At 31.7% G+C, this 26,497-nt stretch overlaps 2 protein-coding genes across 8 annotated transcripts in view; one reads left to right on the top strand and one right to left on the bottom strand.

Moving 5' to 3' along the window:
- Positions 1-26,497, top strand: part of Dh44 (corticotropin-releasing diuretic hormone 44) — a 40,132-nt gene that overhangs the window by 3,387 nt on the left and 10,248 nt on the right. For 3 of the 6 annotated variants that reach the window (XM_013311871.1, XM_013311872.1, XM_013311873.1), the window contains exons 1-2: positions 20,046-20,117; positions 24,165-24,209. In XM_013311871.1, coding sequence (XP_013167325.1) covers positions 20,070-20,117; positions 24,165-24,209 — 93 coding nt within the window. In that variant the 5' untranslated portion in view covers positions 20,046-20,069. Of the gene's footprint in view, positions 1-20,045; positions 20,118-24,164; positions 24,210-26,497 lie in introns of those variants that run through there. The other 3 variants (XM_013311875.1, XM_013311876.1, XM_013311874.1) reach the window with 1 other exon arrangement.
- Positions 13,415-18,203, bottom strand: LOC106117519 (uncharacterized protein K02A2.6-like). 2 transcript variants are annotated; one of them, XM_013311868.1, is made up of 2 exons: positions 18,084-18,203; positions 13,415-17,313 (listed from the first exon to the last, which is right to left on the bottom strand). In XM_013311868.1, exon 2 carries the CDS (start codon positions 17,291-17,293, stop codon positions 13,436-13,438), a length of 3,858 nt encoding a protein of 1,285 aa, XP_013167322.1. In that variant the 5' UTR covers positions 17,294-17,313; positions 18,084-18,203; the 3' UTR covers positions 13,415-13,435. The 2 variants fall into 2 exon arrangements, with proteins under 2 accessions (XP_013167322.1, XP_013167324.1); XM_013311870.1 differs by lacking the exon at positions 18,084-18,203 and adding an exon at positions 17,457-17,477.

Genomic DNA, 26,497 nt, shown 5'->3' with positions numbered 1-26,497 from the left:
TCAAGGCAATATACATGATGTTTAAAATACTTTATATTTGGTATGATTTTTTTAAGTGAATTAATTAATTAATTAATTAATTTACTTGCCGTCAATCGTATCATCATTTACCACTACGATAACAAAAAAAAAGTAAAAAATGACTAATTACATGGGGACATTTTTTGTCGATTTTAGTTATTTAGCTTACATGAGATGAGGTAAATTTAAAGACTAAAATCAACATTGTTCAATTATCTTGCTATCTTTTTTTCTTTATGTACGCATGATATAACTAATATTATATCGTCCTCATCGATATAAGGATTGTATATATTTAGAAATGTTTGTATTGTTTGGAATTTCAATAAAACTTCCGTTAACGTAGAAGAACGTTTTCAATGTGAAATAGAAAATTACTTCAGAGTCAATAAAACAGTATTGGAAAATTTAAATTCTCACTTATGCGATTTCTTCTTATAAAATCTTTATATGATCCTATTTCTTAGTTTACTGTTTACTGACTACGGATATTAAGTTCGTTTGAAACCAAAAAAACATTTTTAAATGCACGTTTATAAAAATCATATACGTTTTTATAATACATTTTTTAAACGGAACTATCAAGCAAAAAAAAAACTGACCTATCGTAGAGAATTGATTTTGCATGCAATTTTGGTTATTTCTGTTCCAATCAAATATATTAAAGGGTATGATTATAAATTCTATACACTGTTGTAGTCGCCGCAAAGGGTCCATTCATGTAGTATTCAAAATTATTAATTAATTTCCTTTATTATAATTGTCTACGGTTTATATTTCTAGCCAGTGGTTGTTGTGCAGAAACTCATGAAATAAAATATTAATTGTACCTTTGTTTAACACATATTGATCATGAGTTGTAATTATAATGAATATTTTAAAAGTTACTAGTTTTTATTTCTCTTTTTTCATCATTGAATATCTGCTCCTTCTTCTGTTTCCATTCTCTAGCTACATTAATTTTTTTTTTCTTAATTTATTTCGTTACTAGCTGTCGCACGCGATTTCATCCGCGCTTAGTTAAAAAATCTTATTAAGTAGCCTTTGTGTTCTTCCAGACTATGTTCTACATGTGTGCAAGATTTCATCAAAATCCGTTGAGCCGTTACGGAGATACCTTCAAACAAACATCCATCCATTAATTTAAATATTCGCATTAATAATATTGGTAATAAGATCCTTCTGTTCACTTCGATAAACGTATAATATTAGACATTAAACTTAATGAAGACGTCTTCATAACTATAAGGTGGCTGTTTCGTTAAAAATGTTGTTATACTTCGCTTAGATATCTTCAGATTTTCACCTAAGTGCTTAGTATATATATGAAGTAGACCGGCGACCACGGCCTGTATAATTGGATGAAACTTTTTTGATTTTTCCTGTAATTTATAACCAGAAAATTGGATTTTTTTTATCATAAACACACCTATTACATTGTTATTCTTCAATTAGTAATAACAAATTTAAAATAATATAAAATAAATGATAATATAAATGCAGTTAAATATAACACAATAATTTTTAAATGTCATTTTAAAGATTATATCGCTTTAGCTCGAGGCCTAACGTAGAATTCATGATATGACAACAATGCTTTAGCAAATAAATGAATTTGTTCACGATTTGCAAAATCTAAAATGGAAAATAACCATTTGGTCTGTGCTATTCGATCGTTCAATGATTCGAAATACAATTTTAAAACATCCCTTATCTATACGTAGTGAGGTTTACGAACGCTCCAGGCGATATTTAAAAACAGACATGCAAGCTTTAAAATTTTAAAAACAATGAAAAATCCGTGTGATATAAATATAGAGTGAACTTATGTAAGAGCATTGTAGGAAATGTTGTTTCTGATTCATCACCATCATCATCATCACTAGCTCAATGTACTTCCCCACAGAGGGGCTCGGTGCCTACCCTAAGTAAGGGGTGATTAGGTCAAACCACGCTGGCCTTGTGCGGGTTGGTTGACTTTACACATATCTTTCAATCTCTTCTCAGATGTGCAGATTACATCACGATGTTTTCCTTCACCGTAAGAACATCGGATAAATGTACATGTGTAATTCGAAAACCGCATTGGTAAATAGCGGGATTCGAACCCAGGACCTGCAGATTACAATTCAAGTGCTTCACCCCTGAGCCACTGACGCTCATTCGCTATTTCTATTACTCTGTAAAATGATATTTCTCGTCGTTCCCTTCAACCGATTGCGAAAACTTAGAACAATTTTGATGTGTTGACACAAACATTGTTTGCGAAGTATATTTATCTGGTTATATTGTAACAATAACGTGTAGTTGGTTAAAGTTCACAAGCCAGGAATGTCGTACAAACGCAGGGGTAAATGAGATTTTGATAACAATGGCTATGTTGAGACAAGGGTTGAATAATTACAATACAGTAAATACCTACTCGTTTTCACCATAACTACCTTGGCTATGTTATTATGTTTGTGTATTGTGTCCATTTATCGCGTAAAATAAAAATTATTTATTAATTAAATCACCATTTTATGACGTTTACTAAAGGAAAGATAAGGTAGTTTGAGTATAATTGTATTATTTTGATGTAATAAATACATATGAAATTATAGTTATTTATTTATATTATTTTAAAAAGCTTCACTAAACTACTAAACTCCACTAGCACTTAGAGTTAAAAATGTTTAATGCAGTTGGCTGGAGTATGAAGTGAGTTTAAAGTTGGGTGAAAAAAGTGGGAAAAATTGTGAGATTCTCGTAAGTTTGAAGTCCTTAATCGCCAAGCTTTAGTCAGCTCTTCGTCCACTCGTCGCTCGCCGCGAGCGGGAAAACTTTTCTTAGCCACGGATTAGTGCTTGCCCTTATGAAAGTTTCATTTCGTGTTACAAATATAAAATATTGTTAGGAATGAAGACCTAACTTTTGATAATCGTCGTGATTTATACATTTATGTACACATAGACTTTTAGGTAAAGAGGTCAAAGAAGTGAACTAAAGTTTCTACAAACAAGATTTAAGTATACTTATTAGGGATAATTGGTTGTTATAATTTAGGAATATTTTGAAAGTAATAATGGTATACATGTTTGAATACCTTTTTGGATTAAGGAAATATAGTGCAATGGAGCGTTTTTAACTTGTTATGATTAAATAATGAAATAGGGTCGGGTACTGGCAACACAAAGCTTCAGAAAATTAATAACTAATCCCATTATGTTTCATTATTCCTGAAGAATTGAACAGAAAGTTCTAAACTTCTTCTAAAGCATGAAATCTTCGGTACTATCGTTTCCAAATCATTATCTTACAAAGATTAGATAGTTAAATTTCCTAAACTAATTAAAAGATGAGAAAAGATCTTTGTGATATAAAAGCACTGGACAATCTTATCTTTGTGATGAAATTTTCTTAAGAAGATTAATTATCTATTCATCACAAATGTTGGTAATTAGCGTGAATTACGCGAGCATAGTCAACCCTCCACGTACTACTTGACTTAAGAAAATGATATCTTGAAATAGACGAATACTTTTCATTACATAAGGTCCTATATTTCCATTTCTATCTCTACTTCTCCTTTCTATTTATAAGATTCAAAAATTGGTAAGTCATTGAAGATTAAAATTAATTGCTCTTGAATTTAGAACGTTTCGTATTACTTAAATTGTTCGATTTTTTTTATATCATAAGGTGGCAAACGAGCGAACGGCCACCTGAAATCGCTGAAATAGCGAAGTGACCGTTGCCCATAGACATACGCAATTGCATATGCGTTGCCTACCTTTAATCGACGGAGGAGAGGATGCACGGAAAGAAAATATTTCCCCTTTCCATGCATCCTCTCATCCGGAAAGTCCACTTCCACTTCCTATCGTTTCCTTATAAGAAAAAGGGTGGGAGGGGAAAGAGGACGCACACTCATCAGACGAAACGCGGAATTGCTTCCACTTGACGCCTGTCTTCTGTGTGGTCGCGGTATTTCACCGGGTGAACCTGGCCAATTCGTGCGAAGATGTTAAAGCGGGCTCTACCACTGTAAAAACTATTTATTATTATGCTGTTTATTTTACTGATTTTATTAAAGCAAGAATTATTATTCCTCATACCTTACTCTTGTCTATAATCTCAAATATTCACTTGTGTATTCATATCCGAGGCAATTTCTTGGGTGCCGTGAGAGATTTATGTTGTATCGGGTATGCGACAGCTGCTTTTATGCACAAGGCTCTTTATGATCCTTGGTTTAATAAGAAACTCTATCAAGTGACTAGTTTTCTATAACACATTCTGATCGCGTGAATGTATTTTACCGCTTAAAATTCTCAAGTTTTTGGTGCGGAACATTTTTTTTAATTTAGAAGACCAAGTAAATGCCGAGAACTAATTAAGAAACTTTTTTTTTTATGTTCAAGTACACTTTCTCTGTATACATATTCTTTTCTAAAAATCTGAAAATAAGCTAGCTAAAAATAAAGTGCAAAAATTTACAAATAGAAAAATGTAACCTCATATAGTGAATCCGCCCGCAGCGTAGACACTTCTAGTTAGGCTCACTAATAAAATGAAGCTAACGAAGTCTCGTAATCTCGGTACCGGTTATTTTCAACGATTTCACCATTATTATAGGCAACTTCGAAAAATTCATTTTCATCCTAAAAGTATTTGTCTTCTTTATTTTAATGTGTCTTTCGAAGATAGATAATCATATGGGATTTACGTCTATTGAAAACATTTACTAACTTTAAATTGTTAAAGTTTTAATAGAATTAATAAATACTTTATAGTGTAATAAATTGATTCAATTAAGTTAAAATGGTGAAGCTTACCCAAGTTTTAGTCTTAATATTACAAAAGCATTGCTTTACTACTTTCTAGGGACTCTTGTTTTGTTTATATATTTAGAATTACATAATAAAATCGTATAAAATGATTTATGAAATGATTCAGACACATTTATGTGTCACACTTCAATGAGTAAAATTAACAAAGCCAAAGGAAATTATCTCTATTGCTGCGGTAAAAAGATTACAGATAATTTATTACTACCGACAGTTTTGTTGACTGTATTTACCGGTCGTGATATTTTCTAACTAAGTCATCGTTTACTCGGAAAAAATATACTAAACTTTAATTTAGGGAAACGTCAATAGCCTAATGGTACAGATTTCCGATCATGTTTCGACGTTTCATTCGACTATTGTCGTAAACCATGTCCTAACACAAGCATAGAGTTTAGTTGGAATGGTATAAATAATATTAGTAAATTAACAAAAATCTCCTAATATTTTTACAAAGAAAATTATTTATCTATCAATTTAATAACCAATAGTATTCTTACCATGATTCCACAAAAACCATCATGCGACCATTAGACCGCGAATGTGGAATTGTAATTAAAAAAATCTGTTATCAAAAAAATTAACGAGCAAAAATTGCAAAATAAATTCAATATTTGTCTAGTATATGTTGTAATAAAGGGTTATATAACAAATAATCATTAGTTTTTTCGTTAAGTCCCGGTGTAATTATGGGTACGTGAGCACCACGCCTGCCTTTGATTTATAGCTGCTTGTCCGACAATAATAAATCAGTTCTATAGATTGAATCCATTTTCTTTTATTCTGGATATTAAATTAGTGTGTTCTATATTGAATGTACTATAGTTCTTGTAATTACTGCCGATACATAGACATTTCGAGAAACAATTGCTGTAAAATAAGTTACACGAGTTATTTTTGCATACATTGAAATCAAATACCTTAATATGAACTTCAAGCTGTAAAGTTGCTAGTTTGTTTTACTTATTATTTATTTCTATGGCAGCCACGATTTTATTCATAGTTAAAATTTTCTATATCCAATTTTTTAAGATGTCTTTCCGTTCCATTTTTAAGAAAATAAAAGCGAATATGGTGCGTGATTTTTTACGTAACGGAGGGCTTCTTGGTTTAAATTTGTAATTATGTGGTATTAAAATTTGATAGCTTAATATAAAATGTGCAATACGAATATTTGCAGCAATTTTATTTTGGATTTTGCAAGTCAATTAAAAAAAAATAGACGACCTACGCTATTTATTTGACAAATAATTGTATTTATTAACTTGTTTCGTTTTCTAAGAAATATAAGTTAACAATATATTGTTTGCGAAATTTCAAGTGTCGCTATCACCTTGAAAATACCTTATTAGGTTTGAATTCTAAGCGTATTTTATGATATTTGAAGCAATAACGGCGATAAACAACTTTAATTTACCTTAGCGGTGAAAAGTATTGTTTTGTTTTCGTAAATTTAATACGAACTTTTTCGTCTCGATTTAACGGATAGTTACTAGTAAAATCTTTTCGATAGTTTATTATCCATAGTACGGTGTATTTGTAAAGCTAAGCAAAACTGTCAGGTATCCTGCAATTAACTCTTTTTGGACCTTCGTGTTTAAGCCTTTATAATCCACAGTAACTATCCATATTGTATGGTTGAATAATTCTATCTTTAAATATGTATCTTTAGAATCGGTATGCCACTATCTTATATATAAAATTCTCGTGTCACAATTTTCGTTCCCATACTCCTCCGAAACGGCTTGACCGATTCTCATGAAATGTTGCGAGCATATTGAGTACGTCTGAGAATCGGCCAACATCTATTTTTAATCCCGCGCGGACGGAATCGCGGGCGACAGCTAGTTGAAATAGAAGATTTATTTTTAAACTTGATTTTTTTCTGACATAAAATAACCAAGGCCGATGAAGAAAAGTTTATTGTATAAGACAATCTCGCGGTACGCAAAGTTGTCTTAAAAACATTCCTTCCCCAACAATAACCCTGTCAGAAGTGGGTGTATCTGCGAAAGGCATTTTTTCTCCTTTGCTCTGACGTATCTCAACTTCGTATTCATTGGACTGAAATTATTTTTATGATACTACCTATTATACTAGCTGTTACCCGCGACTCCGTTCGCGCGGGATTAAAAAATAGATAGTAGCCGATTTACTGAATATAGATATAAAATTTGATAAATATCATTCAAGCCGTTTCAGATGATTATGGTAACTAATATTGTGACACAAGAATTTTATATATAAGATTAATTACTTGTATCGAAATCGTAAGACTTCAAGAGAGGTCTCTAAGTGTTTTCTTTTGTTTAGTGTAAGTGACCGATATTATATTAATAAGGAGCGATTTGTTTGACCTCTACATTACCTTACTACTGATAGTTATACAGATTACTTAGATTTTTTAAATTAATTTAAACCTTAACATTCGTTTCATATACAACCTATTACCGTATACTCGTATTCTTCCAATTTCAATTTGTTTCAATTTACCAAACTCTATGGATGTTCATCTAATTTGCAAATTAAAAGTACATTTACTGGTTCAGATGGATTTTAAAATAGGTTTATGTTAAGTTACAATTTATCAATTCCGCTATTATCTATCACGTTTTATACGAGACTTAATTATAATGCAAATATTAAAAGCCATAAATCGAGTGCAGTTTGTCGATCATTATTATTATAACCAAGCATTTAATATTTAACATATAAACTTGCAAATTTAACTTAAATGACTGTAAAAAAGTCAATATCTTTCAATATACATTCAGGTAGCTATTGTAGCACGGCTCCTGATCTTTATCGGCTTATTATACTGATGAGCTCATGAATTTGCACTAAATTCAGACAAAGAAAAAGAGAAAATTTAGGCCAAATTCACGTTTATTGATATTTCTTTCTTGCCATCTTCCTCTTGCCATGAAATAAAAATCGCAAACGAGATCGTATATTTAAGCTTTGTATAAATGCAATTATAGGTTTATCAGTTTTTCCTTTAATTATTATATCTGTTGGTTCTTTTATATCAAAATAATATTTAATCTGTCATCGTTGTGGTCGTAGTTAGAAAGATATCATAATATTTTCGTTCGTCGCACAAGCTTCTTTTCTGCATTTTGTTTGTGTCGTTATCTTCCTTATTTAAGGCATCCCTCTTTTTCATAAAATAAAAATATTTCTTTAACATAATCTTTAATTATAAAACTTTTAATTCAATGTTATTTGAGATCTGGATAACTTCTTTATTTTTTCGTAAAATGATTCATTGATTTCATCATACATTGAAGACCGTATTTTTTTACCTAGAACAATCTCTAGTAACTCACAAGTTTTAATGTGAACTTATAAAACGATATATACAGAAATATATTCTATTGTAAATATTGCCTCAAGATTTCTTTGCGATATTAGACACCGCTCGGTTGACGTTGGTGCATTTCAAAAGAAAATGCATTTTCTGGAATTCCTTATGTACCGTATCGTGATACTTTAGTTCGTATTCAGAGATATCAACTATATATTAAACATGCTAACACCCGTGACTCCGTCCGCGCGAAGTAAAAAGAAACGTAACAAGCAGCCTATGTGTTTTCCAGACTATGTTCTACATATATGCCAAATTTCAGCGAGATCCATAACACCGGTCTCGAGATACCTCCAAACAAATATCCATCCATCCATCCAAACATTCGCATTTATAATATTAGTAAGATTGAATTGTAAAAGAGTATGTTTTCTCTAATATAAGATTCTTAAATGGCTTATCTACTGGGCTGTACAATCTCAGTAGTCATAAATTTATTAAAAAGCAGAGTATTTAACTCTCTCGGTCGCCAGTATCTAGTTTAGATGTTAGTAGTTTTTTTCTCTTTGAGGATTAATATTCAAGTCTAGATGTATAAATTGCTAAAAATAAAGAAAGTCACTTCATTTCTGTCGTACGGAATTAAAAGTCGAGTCAGGAAAAATTACTTTTATTTTCACCAGATGACGTTCTTCTCTCTTTTAGTTTTTATTACAAGAAGTAAATGTAAAATGCCTTTTATTTTAATTAGTGCTTTTTGATATAATTGATATTAATAGTTAGCTATCGTTCTTTCAGTCTAAAAGACTTCAAACAACATACTTGTAATAAACTTTAAGTAAATGAACGGTTATAGTTGCAATGTAGGAGCAAATGAGGTTATAACAATTGCAACTGGTTGTTATACTAAATGTTTCATTCGAAATGAGCGAGACATGCTCGCTGAATCATAACATAATCGAAAAATTATGCGAATGTGTGTTTTGTGGTATTATCAAACACATTGATGCCGCGTCGCTTCTCGCGTCTTTGTACTTAATCTGCATTTTTAACCCTGTTTTCATCTCTCTGATCGTCATATTAGCATTTTAATGTTATTGCTTGTAAGCGGGGCGTGCTTGGATCATGCGTATGACTGTTTAGTAGCGCATAGAAGGTTAAATCGTGAGCTAAACCGACCTAAAAATGATTTTGTGAAATGACACTGATTTTTGCTTGATTGTATTAACAAGTGGATTTTACAAATCATTTGAACATTCATCAATGTTCAACAGATATAACGATATTCGTTTCATAAAAACTGTTTTAAAGTGCAGTCTGCGATTTGACCGCCAAGGATCAAATTCTGCATTTTTAATTAAAGGGGTAGTTGCGATAACGTTAATTGTTATAAAATGCCTATATTTATGTACAGGTGTATATTACCAAATTTCTCGAAGAATAAGCTTTCTTTGTTCGTCAAATTATTCGTATACACTGCTCGGAACATTAATCTCGAGACCTGTACAGTCATCAGTATTCAATCAATCCCAGTCGCTTGTTGATTGATAATCTAATGATCCGAATACCTAAACGTCACGATAACTTTACCTTAAACACTAAACTTTTCTTCTGATATAACGTAACTTTTTAAAAATAAAATTTTGAATTAAAACCTCTTTCGTTGCTAAAATCATTTACAAGTTTCCTTTGAAGTACTAATCAGCACTTTATTGTTGTAAATAAGATAAGGATTGTAATTATCTTTGCGATTGTTAAACAAAAGAGACATTTTAAGTGACAGTCAGACAGCTCTTCGGATTTTGTATATGTTTGATTTATTCATTCTAATATAATAATCATTTTGTGACAAATAAAAACTCAAAACTTGGTAGAAGTGTGTTCATAAAGTTTCCAGTATAATGGATGCGTAACATCCAATAGTTTAACCATAGATTTTAGATTAATAAGATTAATAATAGTAGATTAAGTGTAAAAAACACATGATTATTATTATTTATGGCTTTAACTGTATCTTATCTTATTATTATTTTAAAAATTTTGGACCGGGCGTTCAGGAAGATTAGTCGATAAAACGCTTTCCATCAAACCGATAATCTGTTGACCCCTGTCAATACGAATGACATAAGAGGGAAGCCTCTTCTTTTACCCCACCTATATTTAATTAAATTTAAAACAATGCTTTTTCCGAATATTTAAAAGTAAAACGCATAATGAAGGATATGAGGAGACGGAACATAATGATAGCGGATTTGTTTGTTCTGTGATGTAAAATTAAATAACAATTGAATCTAACTTTGTAATAACACGTACCATTAGATGTAGGTTTTCATAGAACAAGGGCATCGTTTGTATTTGTGTCTCGTACCATAAACAATTCTAAATATTCATAAGTAATAGAATAATCATCATCATAATCAAGGTACCTAAATTAAATCAAGCAAACGCAGGTGCTAAGCGATAACGTAATTAATAGTCAATTAATCACTCGGATCAATTTATTCAATAACTCTTAACGAGTCCGTCGAAACCTTTAATTAATGCGCCAAACATAGCTTACGGTAAGCCCTTTGAATACTTGAATTCGACATTAAACATTTGGATGCTTACTACATAAGTATCTACTGCAAAACATCTTATGTTACTTAATATTTTAAATGCGAATGTTTAGATAGATGGATAGATGTTTGTTTGAAATTATCTACAGAACAGCTTAACGGATGTCGATGAAATTTAGCATACATATAGAACATGGTCTGGAAGAACACATGGGCTAATTAAAGTTTTTTTTTTAATTCTGTCGTTCGGAGCAGGACGGAGTCGTGAGCGACAGCTAGTATGGAAATAATAATAGCAATTAACTAAACATAGCCTTTAAACTGAAATCTCTAAAAATACTCATTAGATATTCTTAGCAAAAGAAACACAATACGGATATTTTAACTTTGTAGTTATTTTCTTTCGTAGATAGGTAACTATTTGAAGCTGCGGTAAAACATGGAATTATTTTAATTACTAACTGCAATTAAATTTCCTTGCGCAAATCTCTAGGAACTTCTCTATTTTGTATTCTTGAGACATTTAACTTTTTTTTAATTCCTCCAACTGTAATGTAAATATAAAATCGGAATAGAAAATAGAGAATTTTAAACATCTAATAAAACCCTATGAGATATTTTGAATTACAAAAAGTTAATTTCATACATCTCTATTAGACATCGTTATATCTGAATTCACTCAAAAATCTTTTGAATTAACGTTTTCAATTATTCATTTGTTTTACTTTAAATCCTTTGGTTACTGATTTTAAAATCTCTGTATAAAACATATCGTTAGTTTCGTCCCTGTCATTAGTATCGTCAAAACAGAGATAACAATATGCTTTAAACGATCATGGTCTCAAAAACTCATAGTTATTCGGTTAAATTTTTTGTACGATTAAAAAAATAAGATGGTTTAGAATAATCATTAAATAATATAAGATATTGTATTCATAGATAATAACATTTCAATTTAACTTAGATTAACTTATTTAAATTGTCTTCATATTTCATACATAACAAAGCAACTGAACCCAAAGTCAAGATTGTAGCTTATAAAGTTTCTTCATTATGTATCATACGTCGTTTATAGCAACCTGTAATATTAATTTTAATCTTGTTATTGAGGTGTTGAAGTTTCTTTCATTCAATAAATACTAGCTGTCGCCCGCGATTCCGTCCGCGTGGATATATAAAAAAAATTAATTAGTGTAGCCTATGTGTTCTATCTGACTATGTTCTGTACGTATGCCAAATTTAATCGAGATCCGTCCACGTCACAACCATCTAAATATTCGCATTTATAACATTAGTAAGTTAAATAAAAAGCAGCTCTTCAAGACAGAAATACGAAAAAAACTTAATAAATAGGACCCTATGTCCGTCTCCTGACACTAAGTTACCTCACCAATTTTCAACCATACCGGTAAAGCTGTTCTTGAGTTATAAATAGTGTAACTAACACGACTTTCTTTTATATATATAAAAGATTTTGACATTGAAAACATACTTGAGAGTATTTCATATATCTTGGTGAAGGGTAAAGTCAAGGGAGGTCTTTGATGCTTTGTAATTAATATTACAGATCCTTGATTAAGATGACAATATAATATATGACAATAACCAATTTACTTTACTTATACTTGGAAATTTATTACGTAAAGTAAGGGAATAAATTTTCCTACGTGACGTACTAACGGAGCGATTAATAAATTTTGAGATTTTCATTTAAAGATTTTTTCGTCAAGTTCGTGTAAAAAAAGGTAAGTCTTGACAGACAAACGGACGAACAACTAAGTGGTCCTAAGGTCCTATAAGAGTTCGGTTTTTTTCCTTACGAGGTACGGAACTCTTAAAGTAAATTAAATGAAGAAAACTTTAAACTGAATTAACATGTAGTATAACTAAATAGTCTTGATCTTTTGAAAATAGCTCAAACGATGTTTAAAATCGTTCTACTCATGATGGATTAAGACAATTTATACGTATAATAAATTTAGAAATCTCATGTTGATGTGTAGACAACAAATTATCTTAATTCCATGTCGTTATACTGTTAGTATGTGTCGTACAAACGACATAACAATGAATCTTAATTAAGACAAGTTAAGTCGTTTTTAATTGTATAATTTAGACGTGAACCTAGGTATAATTTGCTACAAATGAAAACGCAGATTATACAACTAAAGGTTTCTGAAAGTAAATGAATAAAAATATGTTAATTAAATACGGATGATATGTAGACAATTAAATACACAATTCTGTATATAGTAAATATACATAGACATCTATGTATAATATATGACGTAGTTTTAAAATTAAAATAAGTTTTTTATCGGTGTGTGAAAGCGCAGAAAATAAAATAGTGAGTTCCGACATAAAACATGAGCTTGAATATTGTAGTAATCACTCTGCTTGCTATCTCTGTTGCACTGGCTCACCACTACATCCAGTGCACGCACACGTCCAACCTTCACCGAGTATAACGCCGGAATGACAGGTTGACGGCTGCCATCTACTGGTGTACATGAGACAATGTATTATCTATACCTATGGTACAGATACAAACACTACATCCCTTCCTTTTTAACAAATTTTATTTAGTGTAATATTATCAATCAAACAATCAAGCTTATTAAATAATCATTTATTATTTAGTGATTTGTACTTATACAATCAATCTAATGTAGTCATAACTATTCACTTTTATTGTTTCATTCTCTTTGCTTTTCTGATCTTCATTTTTTATTAGCTTCATCTTCTACTGATTCCCACTGACCTTCCACACGCTTTAGGTGCACCACATTCCTTCGTAGCCTCTGGCCAGTTTCCTCGTTTCTTATTGTAACATCCCCTCCTACTGATTTTTCCACTACATGTGGTGTAGGGTTGAAAATAGTTGAGAGCTTATTTTTCTTTTCCATTTCCTTGACGTATACCTTGTCACCTTCCGTCAGGTCAGTGTTTCCCGCTCTTCTTTTCCGGTCTCCATACTCCTTTCCTTTTTCCTTTTGCATTTCGTCTCGGTCTCTAACTTCGGTGTCATTATCCATTTCGTATATATCTTTCATCATGGGAATTTTATCCCTGTTCATTCTTTTGAAAAACAGTTCTGACGGCGTCTTTCCCGTAACAGAATGAGGAGTGGAGTTATACATCATTAGATATTCATATAGAGCTTCTCTCATCTCTTGTTTTTCACTCGAATTTATTTTTAGTCGTTTTATTATGTCTCTGTTTTGACGCTCCACCTCACCATTCATTTGTGGCCAATACGGTACGGTATTAAAAAGCTTAATATTACACTCTCGACAAAAATCTTTAAATTCTTCACTTACAAATTGTCGGCCGTTATCAGCAGTGATCGACATAGGATAGCCCAGTCGACTAAAGAGTTCTTTTAAAATTTTAATAATTGTCACGCTTGTTATGGTCTTAGTGATCTTAATTTCTTTATAGCGACTGTAATAGTCAATAATGACTAGAATGTAGTCGTTATTAGGCAAGGGACCCAACAGATCCATCGCTATTTCAACCCAAGGTTCAGATGGAAGTTCTCGGCGTTTCATTGGTGCTGGAGGATTTGGTAAACTTACGAGGGTGCATCCTTTGCAGCTTTTTACCATTTGTTCGCTGTCCTTATCGATCCGGGGCCACCAAACCTTTGAACGAAGCCGACCCTTCATGGCAACAATTCCTGGATGGCCTTCATGGGCTGCTAATAAAACCTGTTTTCTGAGCCTCTCAGGAATAACTATCTTGTTTCCTCTCAAAAGTATATTCTCATAGAAACACAGTTCGTCCGAAAATATTTTATATGATTTCACAGACTCGTCCCACTGGTTGCTATAAATTCCATTTTTAACATTTGTGATTTCTTGGTCGGTTGCCGATTCCTTTATTATTTGTTGCATGGAGATTGCACAAGGCCTCGCAAGTTCAACTATCTGATGAACATAATTATCCTCGGACGATTGAGTTGTCTTATCTGTGTACTTACATAGCCGGGATAATGGGTCCGCAATATTGGCTTTTCCCGGTTTATATTTAACATTATAGCGATACGCCTGAAGTCGCAAAACCCATCTCTCAACACGGGCGCATGGCTTTGATTTTGGACTAAACAAAAATTCTAGTGGCTTGTGATCCGTTATCAAATCAAATTCTTTACCGAATAGAAATATGTTAAAATGTTCGATAGCCCATATAAGGGCAAGAGCTTCTTTTTCTGTTTGACTATATTTTCTTTCACATTGACTTAGTGTTCGATTTCCGTAAGCAATAATTCTTGGTCGTTTACTATCAATCTGTACTAAGACTGCGCCAAGTCCTACAGGACTTGCATCTGCTATGACTTGCGTCCTGTCATTTACGTCATAATATCCTAAAGTTTCTATTTTAGATAGTATTTCTTTCAATTTTTTAAATGCTTCATTTTGGTTTTTCTTCCAGTATTTTTCTATGTTTGCTTTATGTCCTAGTTTCAGTCTTAGTAATTGTTTCAGTGGTTCTGTCGTCGTGGCTAAATTTGGAATCCATTTATTTATGTAATTAACTAAACCTAAAAAACTTTGCAACTCTTCTATAGTTCTTGGCACTCTAAATTCGGATATGCTCTTTATATATTTCGGCAGCGGTTTTACTCCTTCCAGTTTTAGTTCATGTCCCAAAAAGTTTATTGTCTGTACTTTATAAATACATTTCTTTTCGTTTAACAATACATCATTTTGCTCCAATACATCCATTACTTTGGCAAGTCGTAAGTCGTGTTCTCTCTCGTTTCTACCCCAGATTAATATATCATCAATAAAGTTTGTAACCCCTTCGCATTTAATAAGCATTTTCTCCATAATTTTTTGAAAGAGTTCTGGAGCGCATGTAATTCCAAACATAAGCCTTTTATATCTATAAAGGCCATTTGACGTTATAAAAGTAGTCACATCTCTTGATTTTGGGTGAATTTCTACTTGATGAAATGCGTTTTTTATATCAAGTTTCGAAAAATATTTTGCTTTATTTATTCTTGGTAGTAAACTTTCCATACAAGGTAATGGATGGTTTTCTCTTAAAATGGCTGAGTTAGCACGTCGCATATCAACACATAAGCGTACATCGCCATCATCCTTAAGGATAGGAACAATAGGAGAAACCCATGATGAAGGTGCATGAACCTCTTCTATTATATCTAAATCTAGTAATTCTTTGATTTTCATATTTATCTTTTCCTCTAACGGTATTGGTGTTCTCCGGTAGGGTTGCATGACTGGTTTCACTGTTGGATCAATAGGAATCTCAATTAAAATACCTTTAAATTTTGGAAAGGATTGTTTTGAAAACTGTTTATCCTGATTTACATCCTCGCCTAGTTTCAATACACCCAATCGTAATGCAGTGTCTTTACCAAGGAGGTTCCGTGTTCCATCTTCAATGACATAAATAGTAGCGCGTTCAGTTTTGCTGTTCGCTTTTATTACTGCTTCAAAAGAACCTTCAATTTGTAGAGGTGTCTTACTTCCATATGCTAATAATATCTTATTTGGCTTTTTTACCTGTTTGTCGCAGATTATTTTATTTTCCTTCAATAGTTTCCAGGTTTTATTTGATATTAAATTTAATTTACATCCTGAATCAATTAACATGTCTAATTTTACACCACCTATCTCGCATTTGATTGTTGCGTCGTCGTTCAAATTAAATATATATTGTATTTCTTCATTTTCCACAGAATTCACTGTAGTTTCTTTTCGCTGTCGCTTGTTATAGTTATATTCTTTTTCTTGATTTTGTGCATGTTTACGTTTCCGATGGACTGATTTCGTTTTGCAACATTTTTGGTAATGACCTAATTTTCCACAGCCGTTACATTTTTTGTCTTTCGCTGGGCAAGGAAGGTTTTGAGAGACGTGTGCAGAACTCCCACATCTTGTACACTTTGACGTCTTTATCTCTTCATTCAACTCTTTCTCTTGTCTAGTCCATCTTGAATTATTCGTGTTATTAATTTTTATTGTATTTACTTCATTTGTGTTATTCTTTTCTTTTTGTTCGTAACACTCCAATTGGTAGTTTACAATTTCTAGTGTGTTGGCTACAGTAATCACTTTGTCTAATGTAATTTCTTCACCCATTGTTAACATTTTCCTTCTTAATTCTGATGATAAAGATTTTTCTAGTATTTGGTCGATTATATGCTCTTCTGGTTTTTCGAACTTACATTTTGCAGCCTGATCTCTTAACTTAATAAGAAATTTTTCAAAACTTTCTCCTTCATCTTGTTTAGTAAGGCGGAAAATATGCCGTTCAAAAGTCTTGTTTTGTTTTGGAAGGAAGTACTCATCTAGTTTGCTAATGGCTACTTTAAAAATATCAACATTTTCTCCAGCTTCTATATCTGCTCCAGGCAAATTATAAAATATTTCCTGCAGTGAACTTCCGCCTAGGACTAGTAATATAGCTCTTTTTTTAGCTGGAACCGTGATATCAGTGGCTTCCAGATAGATTTGCAGGGAGCGTTTCCATTTCTCCCATCTCAAACCGGCTGACGTACTGTTGCCCTCGATGTCTAATTTTTCAGGTGGTGGTAGCTGGTTTGCCATGATTAATCGTTTTGCGCGACCTGAAACACACCCAATTGAATGGACGTCAAGTACCTTCAATTTAATGAAAGTCCGGCGTACAGTACAAAGCAGTACTCTCATATAGTACTTCTTATGAAGTCCAATGTAGCTTAAATTCAATTTAATGAATTACATAACATACCTCCAATTTAATGGAGATCCGAAGTTATAATTTATTTTCAATTGAATGAAAATCTAAAATTATTTCTGTATTGTAGGTATTTATTTCCAATCTAATGGAAATCCGGAGTGGAAATTATTTACAGTAGATGTCGGACATTTTCTTGTGAAACTAAACCATATCAACATCCATAAATTCCTAACCTGTACGCCCATTCTTTGGTAATGACATAATATAATATTATTTCGCAAAGGAATTTCGTTGTTAAACACATAAAATGTTGTAATACATGTTATAGGTAAATTTACAAAAATATATTTATCTGATTAAGTATATATGTGAAAATATCATCATTTCATTTTCACGAATAATATTGCAGCAAACCGAATCGAAAACAAATCGTATTTTAAATAGCAGTTTTAAACATTTGTATAAAGTGAAATGGACAGGCATAGATGACTCACCCGCATTCCTTCACGTACGCTCTTTTCATAACGACCTAACAAATTAGTTACCAAGTCGCTCCATCCAGTAACAGAGCGTTATTACATTCCATTTATGATATTAAGATTGTACAACAACTAATTTATTTTACAATTTCTTCCTCCGTTTTTTTTTTTTTTTTTTATAAATGTTTTATCTACTCACCTTTACGCTCGTCGCCACATGTAGTAATCACTCTGCTTGCTATCTCTGTTGCACTGGCTCACCACTACATCCAGTGCACGCACACGTCCAACCTTCACCGAGTATAACGCCGGAATGACAGGTTGACGGCTGCCATCTACTGGTGTACATGAGACAATGTATTATCTATACCTATGGTACAGATACAAACACTACAAATATGATGAGCAACAAAACACTGGCACGTAAAGAAATGAAGAATGATACGGCTTCATAAAAAAACATAAAAAAACTACATCAGCGGTATAACACGTTTCCACCTGACGCCTGACAACTCGACTTTTGCAACGTTTAGTGTATATAGTTTACATTTTATGTGAATAAATGCACGGTTTTAAAATTATTTCTTTTCATTTTTACACAATTTTATGCATAGTTTATTATAAAGGATTTACTTTATTTAAAACTTGTATTCCTTGTTCTCTTTTTTAGAAAGACGGACGAAAATTTAACTAAAGATGTTTTTTATCTCTTCTTGCACTTTTTAAAGCGTTAATTTATCTCGGACGCTTTTTTCTTTTTAGCCGTTCTTTATGTCCGGAGAGCGGCTGTTTAACATAATTCCCAACCGGAATACACCCTTGAATATAATGATACATTTTGGCTTAATGTCATTTAATTTAATTAGCGTATTTTTAAGCAGCAAATGAATTTTCATAGGCGTTCTTATTGTTAACGCGACTTAGAGTAAATTATGTGCTTTGTTTTTCTCTAAATTTTACATGACAATATGATAATGGTTTCTCGAACTAAACGAATTAAAGCCACAGAAGTTTATTTAAGCTACTTGATATATGTTACCTTAGTTAGAGACAATTAAACGAAAGTTCATATGTACATAACCTTAAAATTATCGTGAATTCTTTTTAAATTATATATGGTTCCGAAGCCACACATCTTTTCTATTAGTTATTTGTACATTTGTAACAATAATATTTACAATTAACTACAGTCTATTTCTCATGAACTAAGTCTCATGAACTAAGTCTCATGAACTAAGTTTCATAAACTAAATCTCATAAAGTAAGTCACATAACTAAGTCTCATTACTAAGTCTCAAGAACGGCAATTAACTATTAAAATAAATAACGTTGTATCTTGAAATGGAGCTTTTAGGCAAATTTAAAAAAATATGTATTATAAGTATCGCATAAAATTACCAAGCTGAGTCTATTCCTGTGTCCCTTTGCCGGGAATTAATTAATTAAGGTCCAAGATAACGCGTTCATGCTTCTGCTATTGTCCACTATAATGAATTTACAAGAGATATTCAAGCCTCAGCCAAATCTTGTATACAAATTAAGATTTACACAATAGACTATTATAACAACACAATTAAATATTTAACATTACATACATTTGTAATATTCCTTTTGTGTTTTAAGTAAAAAAGAGGCTTACGAATTGAGAGTAATACGTTTGATATAAGAAAAAGAGAAATATCGTAGTGTTTTCAAATGTTATTTGTTCTAAGTTGATGTAAAGACGAAACATAATTGAACATTAATTTTAAAATGTATAGACGAAATTATGTGTAATTAATTGAATGATTAGGATATTGAAGAATATAAGTTAAAAAAACCTATAAGGATACTTAATCATCATCAATCTTTACGGAGGGTCGGCAGCAGTATGTACTCCTCCATACATCTCTATCAGCCATATCTGAATCTACGGATATGATAATTAGAGATAAATGCAATTGTTAAAAAATCAATACAAAAAATAAAATCTCGTATCCGATATAATGTGTAATACAAAGTTAGTTCGATATCAAGATTTAAATCGACTATGATGTGGGAAGTTTGTATACGGAACTGTAATCAAAAACGATTTAAGTTAATCAAAACAGCTCGACAAAGTTTTGATAACATTGTTCGATTGCAATTTTCATACGAAGTTTTTTTTCATTATAAGGTTGAAAATATTGGTAAGGACTCAAGATATATGTTTGCTATACCATTAACATATTTTGTACACAATGGAGAAAGTAAGGTGAGAGATTTGAATCATTATGAATGTGGATGCAATATATTTTCACAGATTTCCTCTATGTGGATACATTGTAGTGCAGCAAACAATAACAGAAACTCACTTTAATTCCCCAGAGTCGACGACCATGTTTTCATAAGCAACAATTTATTATACTAATGTAAAGTTCAATATTCCAATATTTGCTTGATTAACTTTTTGGTTTGTTTAGGGTTATAATAAATTTTATGTAAGCAACTTTTGTTGATTAATTTTCGTGGCCCTTGTTGACAGTAAATCATTTAAGTAAAAAAATCAAATCTTATATCTTACTAATATTATAAATGCGAATGTTGGGATGGATGGATGTTTGTTTGCTTCTTCGGAATGGCTCAACGGATCTTACTGAAATTTGTCAAAGATGTAATTAAAGTTTTTTTTTTAATTCCGCGCGAGCTGTGTCGCGGGCGCGGGTTAGTTTTATAATAAATAAAGACATACTAACACAACTCACCAGTTATTATTAGCATATGAAATCATATAATTCCAATTACTTAACATAAATAGCTGTCATTCTGAGGCACGTCCACTGTTGTCTCCTCACAATGCCCCTCGTAACAGAATCAGATCACGTATTGACATTCAACAATCATAATTGCATAAACTAACTGCTAATCATGTTCTACACGGTCAATTAATAATATTACTCCAATCATCTACAGATCTTCAAACGCCAACGTAACGGAATATTCAATAGACATGTAAAATACAATTGTATGAAATGTAAAAGTAGTATATTTAAATTTCTATATAAATTAACGATTGTTAACCTTAATATTTTAGTAATTAAAACGTAAGACAAATATATATTTTATTATTTAACGAAATATCAGCAAGTAAAATAAAAAATACTTTAATGGCTTGCCTTTGCTAAACTGTGCGTGGGTTTGACACCAAAATCTCTGTATAGAAGACATAGCCAGCCTTGACTTTCATCTTTCACAAAACAGAGATAACAATGTGTATTAAACGCAGAAATGTGACGGAGACTTAAATACTTAAATAATAGAAATACTCAAATACCTAATATAATTTTATTACCTTTTATACTCGTTGAATTTTTCTTGAAGTCAAATCTAAAAACATAGTTATAGCAGATACGAAATTGTCAGTATATTTATAAGGCCTCAGTTTTTGTTCAATTTAAATTTAATAGGGTTTTTTTTAGTTATTATCACTTACATTTGGTAAACTTCTGTATCTGTAGTTAATTTGATGAGTTTTCGAATAATGTTAATTAAGACAACTGAAGCGGTTCATACAAAGTTTATTGTTGCTTTAAACTTTTAAAAGTTATCAATTAATTTTGTTTTCGTTTCGGCTCGATTACGTCGTGGAAAGCGATTTCCGTTGTTGAAAAGTTGCTCCGTAGCTCGCAGTGTGAGTTTAGAAAAGTATTAAACACAATGTTTGTAAGCGCTTCACAAAATACAATTTATGTGCGATTCAACTTAGCAAAAGAAGAAATATTTCATACTTTTTGTCAGTCAAATTTTATATGATAGAATTTTGCTGTATTTTTACCTAGTTATGTTATTTAGCGACATGTTTTTTAAATTGATATTTATATTTAACCGGCATGGTCGAGAACAAAGCAAGCAAAAGAGTTCATTATAAAAATTCATACCAAGAAAACTAAACTCTTCTAACTGTGGCAATTTTGATTGGTTTTACGCCATCTAAAACAAAAAGCTTTAACCTGTTACTGTTAGACGATAAAGTGGGATTCTCGAGCCGATATTTGGGCAGGTAATTAAACGCTCAAGTGTTTATAGTGTGAGTATCGAGCCTTGTTTCTGGCAGAATCGATTTACTTCGTTATAGTTATTTTACTGGTGTCATCGTGCACCGCATTGTTCTCAACAATCGCTAACCAAATCACGATGAAGCCTCTGAGTTTTAACCATAAAGAATAACTTAGATAAAATATAAAAAAACTTAGCCCGACTTTATACTTTAATAGTGGTAGAGGCCCGACTCGCCCGGTGAAATACCACGACCACACTGAAGACAGGCGTGAAGTGGAAGCTATGTATTCCGCGTTTCGTCTGATGAGTGTGCGTCCAGGAGGCCTAATTAATATAGTCCTCTTTCCCTTCCCATCCTTTTCTTTATAAGGATGGGAAGTGGAAGTGGACTTTCCGGATGAGAGAATGCATGGAAAAGGAAGATATTTTCTTTCTGTGCATCCTCTCCTCCGTCGATTAAAGGTAGGCAACGCATATGCAATTGCGTTTGTCTATGGGCAGCGGTCACTTCGCTATTTCAGCGATTTCAGGTGGCCGGTCGCTCGTTTGCCACCGTATGATATAAAAAAAACACCGGAGAGGGAAAAAAGTTAATTTTAATGTAACAAAGTTTTTTTAATAAACATTCAAATATTCTAGTACGTTTGTATGTTTGAAATGCGTAAGATCAAATAAGAACTTATGTCGTTATACTGTTATAATTGGAACTAATCTTTACGTTTAATAATCATCTTAATTAATAAATTTACATTAATACTACTTTGATGTATTATAAATATTGAACAAGTCCTTAACTCTATGTGTAATATTTGATACTGATTAAATTTATAAAATTAACTTTACATTATATTAAATATTTAAAAATGAATTGTTGTTGATATTAGGTTTTTGTTTGTAAATAAACTACAAGATGTTATTTTGCTGGCAAAAATATATAAAATCGTTCAGAACACTTATAGCTTAAGTAGATTAATTTTAAAACTCTTTGTAAAAATAGTACACAGTAGAGTTCGAATCTATAATTTCCCCTCATTTCTTTAAATGCTTAAGAACGTTGACTTTTCTTTACTTGTCATATTTATTACAATTTTAGTCTATTTTAATAATATGTGCATAAACCTAGAAACCTCTTTAGTCTTGGTATCGGAAATGCAGTAAAAAGATTTCATAGAGCTTTAAAACCATAGCCAATGTCTCGCGAAACGTTTCTACATAGAGTTTATTGCTTTTATATGTTTGTAAGTTTGAGAAATGTATTGATATGCGCATTTTACAGAATAAAATGTACATTGAAACTAAGACTAAGTTACGCATGAACTATGAGACTTAAGTATTTACAAGAATCGTGAACGAATAATATAGAATAATGGGAAAGTTTTTAAATGCATGTCCGTTAAAATGGTTTTTTCTTTTTTCCCCCCAGTTAAAATCAATAAATATTACCAGGGCCTTAAAACATTTTGACATACCCGGTAACTGAATACGCAATGGATGCTCCATTAACAAAAAGCATTTGAACAAATCATAGGTCTTTTTAATTCAGTATCTATCATATATCTATTAAGGGTTTGTTTACAACGAAACTGTTGCGGAAGGACCACTAAAAGTGAAACAGGTGAACGCTGTCGTGTTCTAGATTCGCTCAGTACTATGCCCGAATTGGGTCATGTCGATCATACCTCTTTGTACTGGGAGAGCGTCATGATAGGTAAAATTTCATTACCGTCAAGCGTCCGAGATAGAGCCGAATTGAACATCGCGTCCGGGCAATTAATTAAAAACGACTAATTTACAAAGGTTTGTCAATTCTACGTATTATATTTCAACTTTAGTGCATTTTCTTTGTGTCGTTTATTAATCTGTGCGCGAAGTTTACTAAAGACAATATTAATAGTTTACATGCGTAGCATAAAGTAGATTACACAATCTAAATTGTTATGTTTATTTTTTTTATATAGTTTTAAACATGATCATTTATTAAGGTGCTTTATTTTATCTCTAACTCTCATAAGCATATTTCGTATTCTTATCGGAGCTTTTATTACACAAAGCTCGATCATTACACTTATTGGAACAAAAGCTCGCGTAACTTATTCATAACTTTGTAATTTTAGCGTCACATCCTTATTACCATGACAACAAAAATTAACCTTTTTTTTATATTAATATAAAAAAACTCTTGTCAAATGTTTTCTTTCAAAAATGTTAGTAGAATTAACGAATTTGTCTATACTTTTCTTATGAAAGGATTGTTTTGTTACAGATATTTCATTCGACTCCAAGTTTCCACAAAACAGACTCAATCATGGTAAGTAATTATTCACACAATACCATCTCTAGGATACTTGACTTTAATAATCTATCTCGTCAAAATTATTAATTTTCAAAGGCAATAAACAAAGCTGTTCAACTTAGTTATTCTTTGTTAGAACCTTTTAAAAAATTTTAAAAGTATTGAACAAAGTTTTTCTGAGTTTAATTAATATTTCAACTTTCTTAAAAAGTAGTTACAATATTAAAATCTTAAAATTAAACATTATTAATTAATAAAATAATTATTAGATATACATATTAGTTTATTAATTAATTCATAAAATTCCATAATAAAACAATCCGAGGGTCAGTCTCGCGATATTTATAAATAGTAAACGAACTAAGGTACTTCTAGATTTTCTTAATAAATTTGTACAGAGAATGTTTACTCCATTTTGTAATTTAACTTATATAATAACTGCGAAAATTTAGATGGATGGATGGATATTTCTCATAAGGTATCTCGAGAATGTCTCAACAGATCTTGATGAAATTTGGCACAGAGTAGAACAGAGCCTATATGACATTGATTATTAAATTTATTTTTAATTCCGCGCGGATGGAGTCGCGTGCGACATCTAGTATAAAAATTACTTACACTGCTCGATACAGTTCTATTTTCATAGACAACATCTCCATTACAATGTCATTTACATCCACAAATTTTCCAATCTAAGTTATGGCATAATAAGAGCATAATAGATTTAGTTTCGTGTAATGGAGCGGTCCTGGCGGGAGGGATATCCCGTTATATATTCACATTAATATATATTGCTTATATCTTAGATCATAAGGTAACAATGGATTAAATGAGCTTAGTAATATAACATTGAATGGATCACGAAAATACTCTTTGAACGACAAATAACCTTATTAGAGTAAATGTTATTATAACAGATAAGTCCCGAATGGAAAAAGTAGAAAAAGAAATGTCGAAAATCTTTTGAAGATAATGTCGTAATGTTTTTAGTAATTGTTTGTTTCGTTTAAGATTTACTTTAAAAAAAAATATATAATATAATATTTTTAATAGACTTCTAAAGTGTTGGAAAAATATATAATATTATTTTAGCAAAATATAGACTACCAAAGGTATTAAAATTAAAATGTTAATTTTCTTTGAAACACTCGTAGCAAAAATATGTTAGTGTTAAATTCAAAAGTGTATAAATTAACTTTTCAAATTGTTAAGAACGAGAGAACTTTGGTCAAAAATTAGGCAAAGATTCTAATTCAAAATTTGAAAGTAATAATTTTATGCTATTACCAATGCTAAGAGTATACATACAAGTATTTCCAAGAATTCGGAAATTCAGATATAATCAAGTTTTATGAATAGTTTAACGAAGTTAAGACTTAAGTTCGATATTCAGACTGTCGAATACGCAAGTCATTTTATGGAATGTCTTTGTGAACGAGTTCATACGTGAACTCAAAGTACGGTTCATCATGAAAGGCTTCGCTTGAGGTACGTCGGAAGCCGACTTCCGATTGTCAGTACATCGCTCTCTTTGACTTTTAAAAGATAGGACTTGACAAGCGCACGCATTCCCATGTAAATTGAAAACGATTAATAATTTTTAATCTTGCTTGCCTGTGTGTTGAAATTTTTGAGTGCTTCACAGTTATCATCATCATCATCAACCTGCCCTTATCCATATTGAGGGTCGGCACAGTAGCTACTACTACTCCATACATCTCTATCAGCTGTCAATCCTGTTACACATACCGTAATATTGTTTTGACTTAAAATGTTTTCACTGACCGGCCGCCTGCCTGACGTCAAAACCTCCTCGGGAGTACTTATATCCTCCACAGTCTGAATACTTAAAGATGCCTCAATTTTATGTATGTATTAGCATGATAGGCACAAGTGTGATTGTCACGTTTAATTCACCTTCTGTGAAAAATCAATAATAGAACAATTGTGGCCCTTTAACTAATCCATTTCTTCATAATCAAAGATCGCTCTCGGCGCTCGCAGCCGTGTCAATATTTGTCCAATCTCGAGCGCCGTGACTCTGACACTTGTTGCGTTCGATACTTCCATATGCCTTGCTATCACCTATCCATGTCATGTTTCTCATCGAGGAGTATTAATTCATCATCAGCTCACTACACGTCCCCACTGAGGGGCTCGGAGCCTACCCTAGGTTAAGGATGACTAGACCGTAGTCCATCACACTTGTCCAGTGCGGGTTGGTTGACTTCATACAAGTATTAAATAAATATTGATACATACAACCTTTGACATTTAAATTTGGAGTTTCATAATAAAACTAT

Source organism: Papilio xuthus, unplaced genomic scaffold, assembly GCF_000836235.2.
Source record: "Papilio xuthus unplaced genomic scaffold, Pxut_1.1 DF827680.1, whole genome shotgun sequence".
Taxonomy (NCBI): domain Eukaryota; kingdom Metazoa; phylum Arthropoda; class Insecta; order Lepidoptera; family Papilionidae; genus Papilio; species Papilio xuthus.
Note: the sequence above shows the minus strand (reverse complement) of the source record. Positions and strands in the feature narration are given on the sequence as shown.

Bases quoted from the DNA above. Each gene is read 5' to 3' on its own strand.
- LOC106117519 (XM_013311868.1), bottom strand. From the start codon at position 17,293: ATGGCAAACCAGCTACCACCACCTGAAAAATTAGACATCGAGGGCAAC.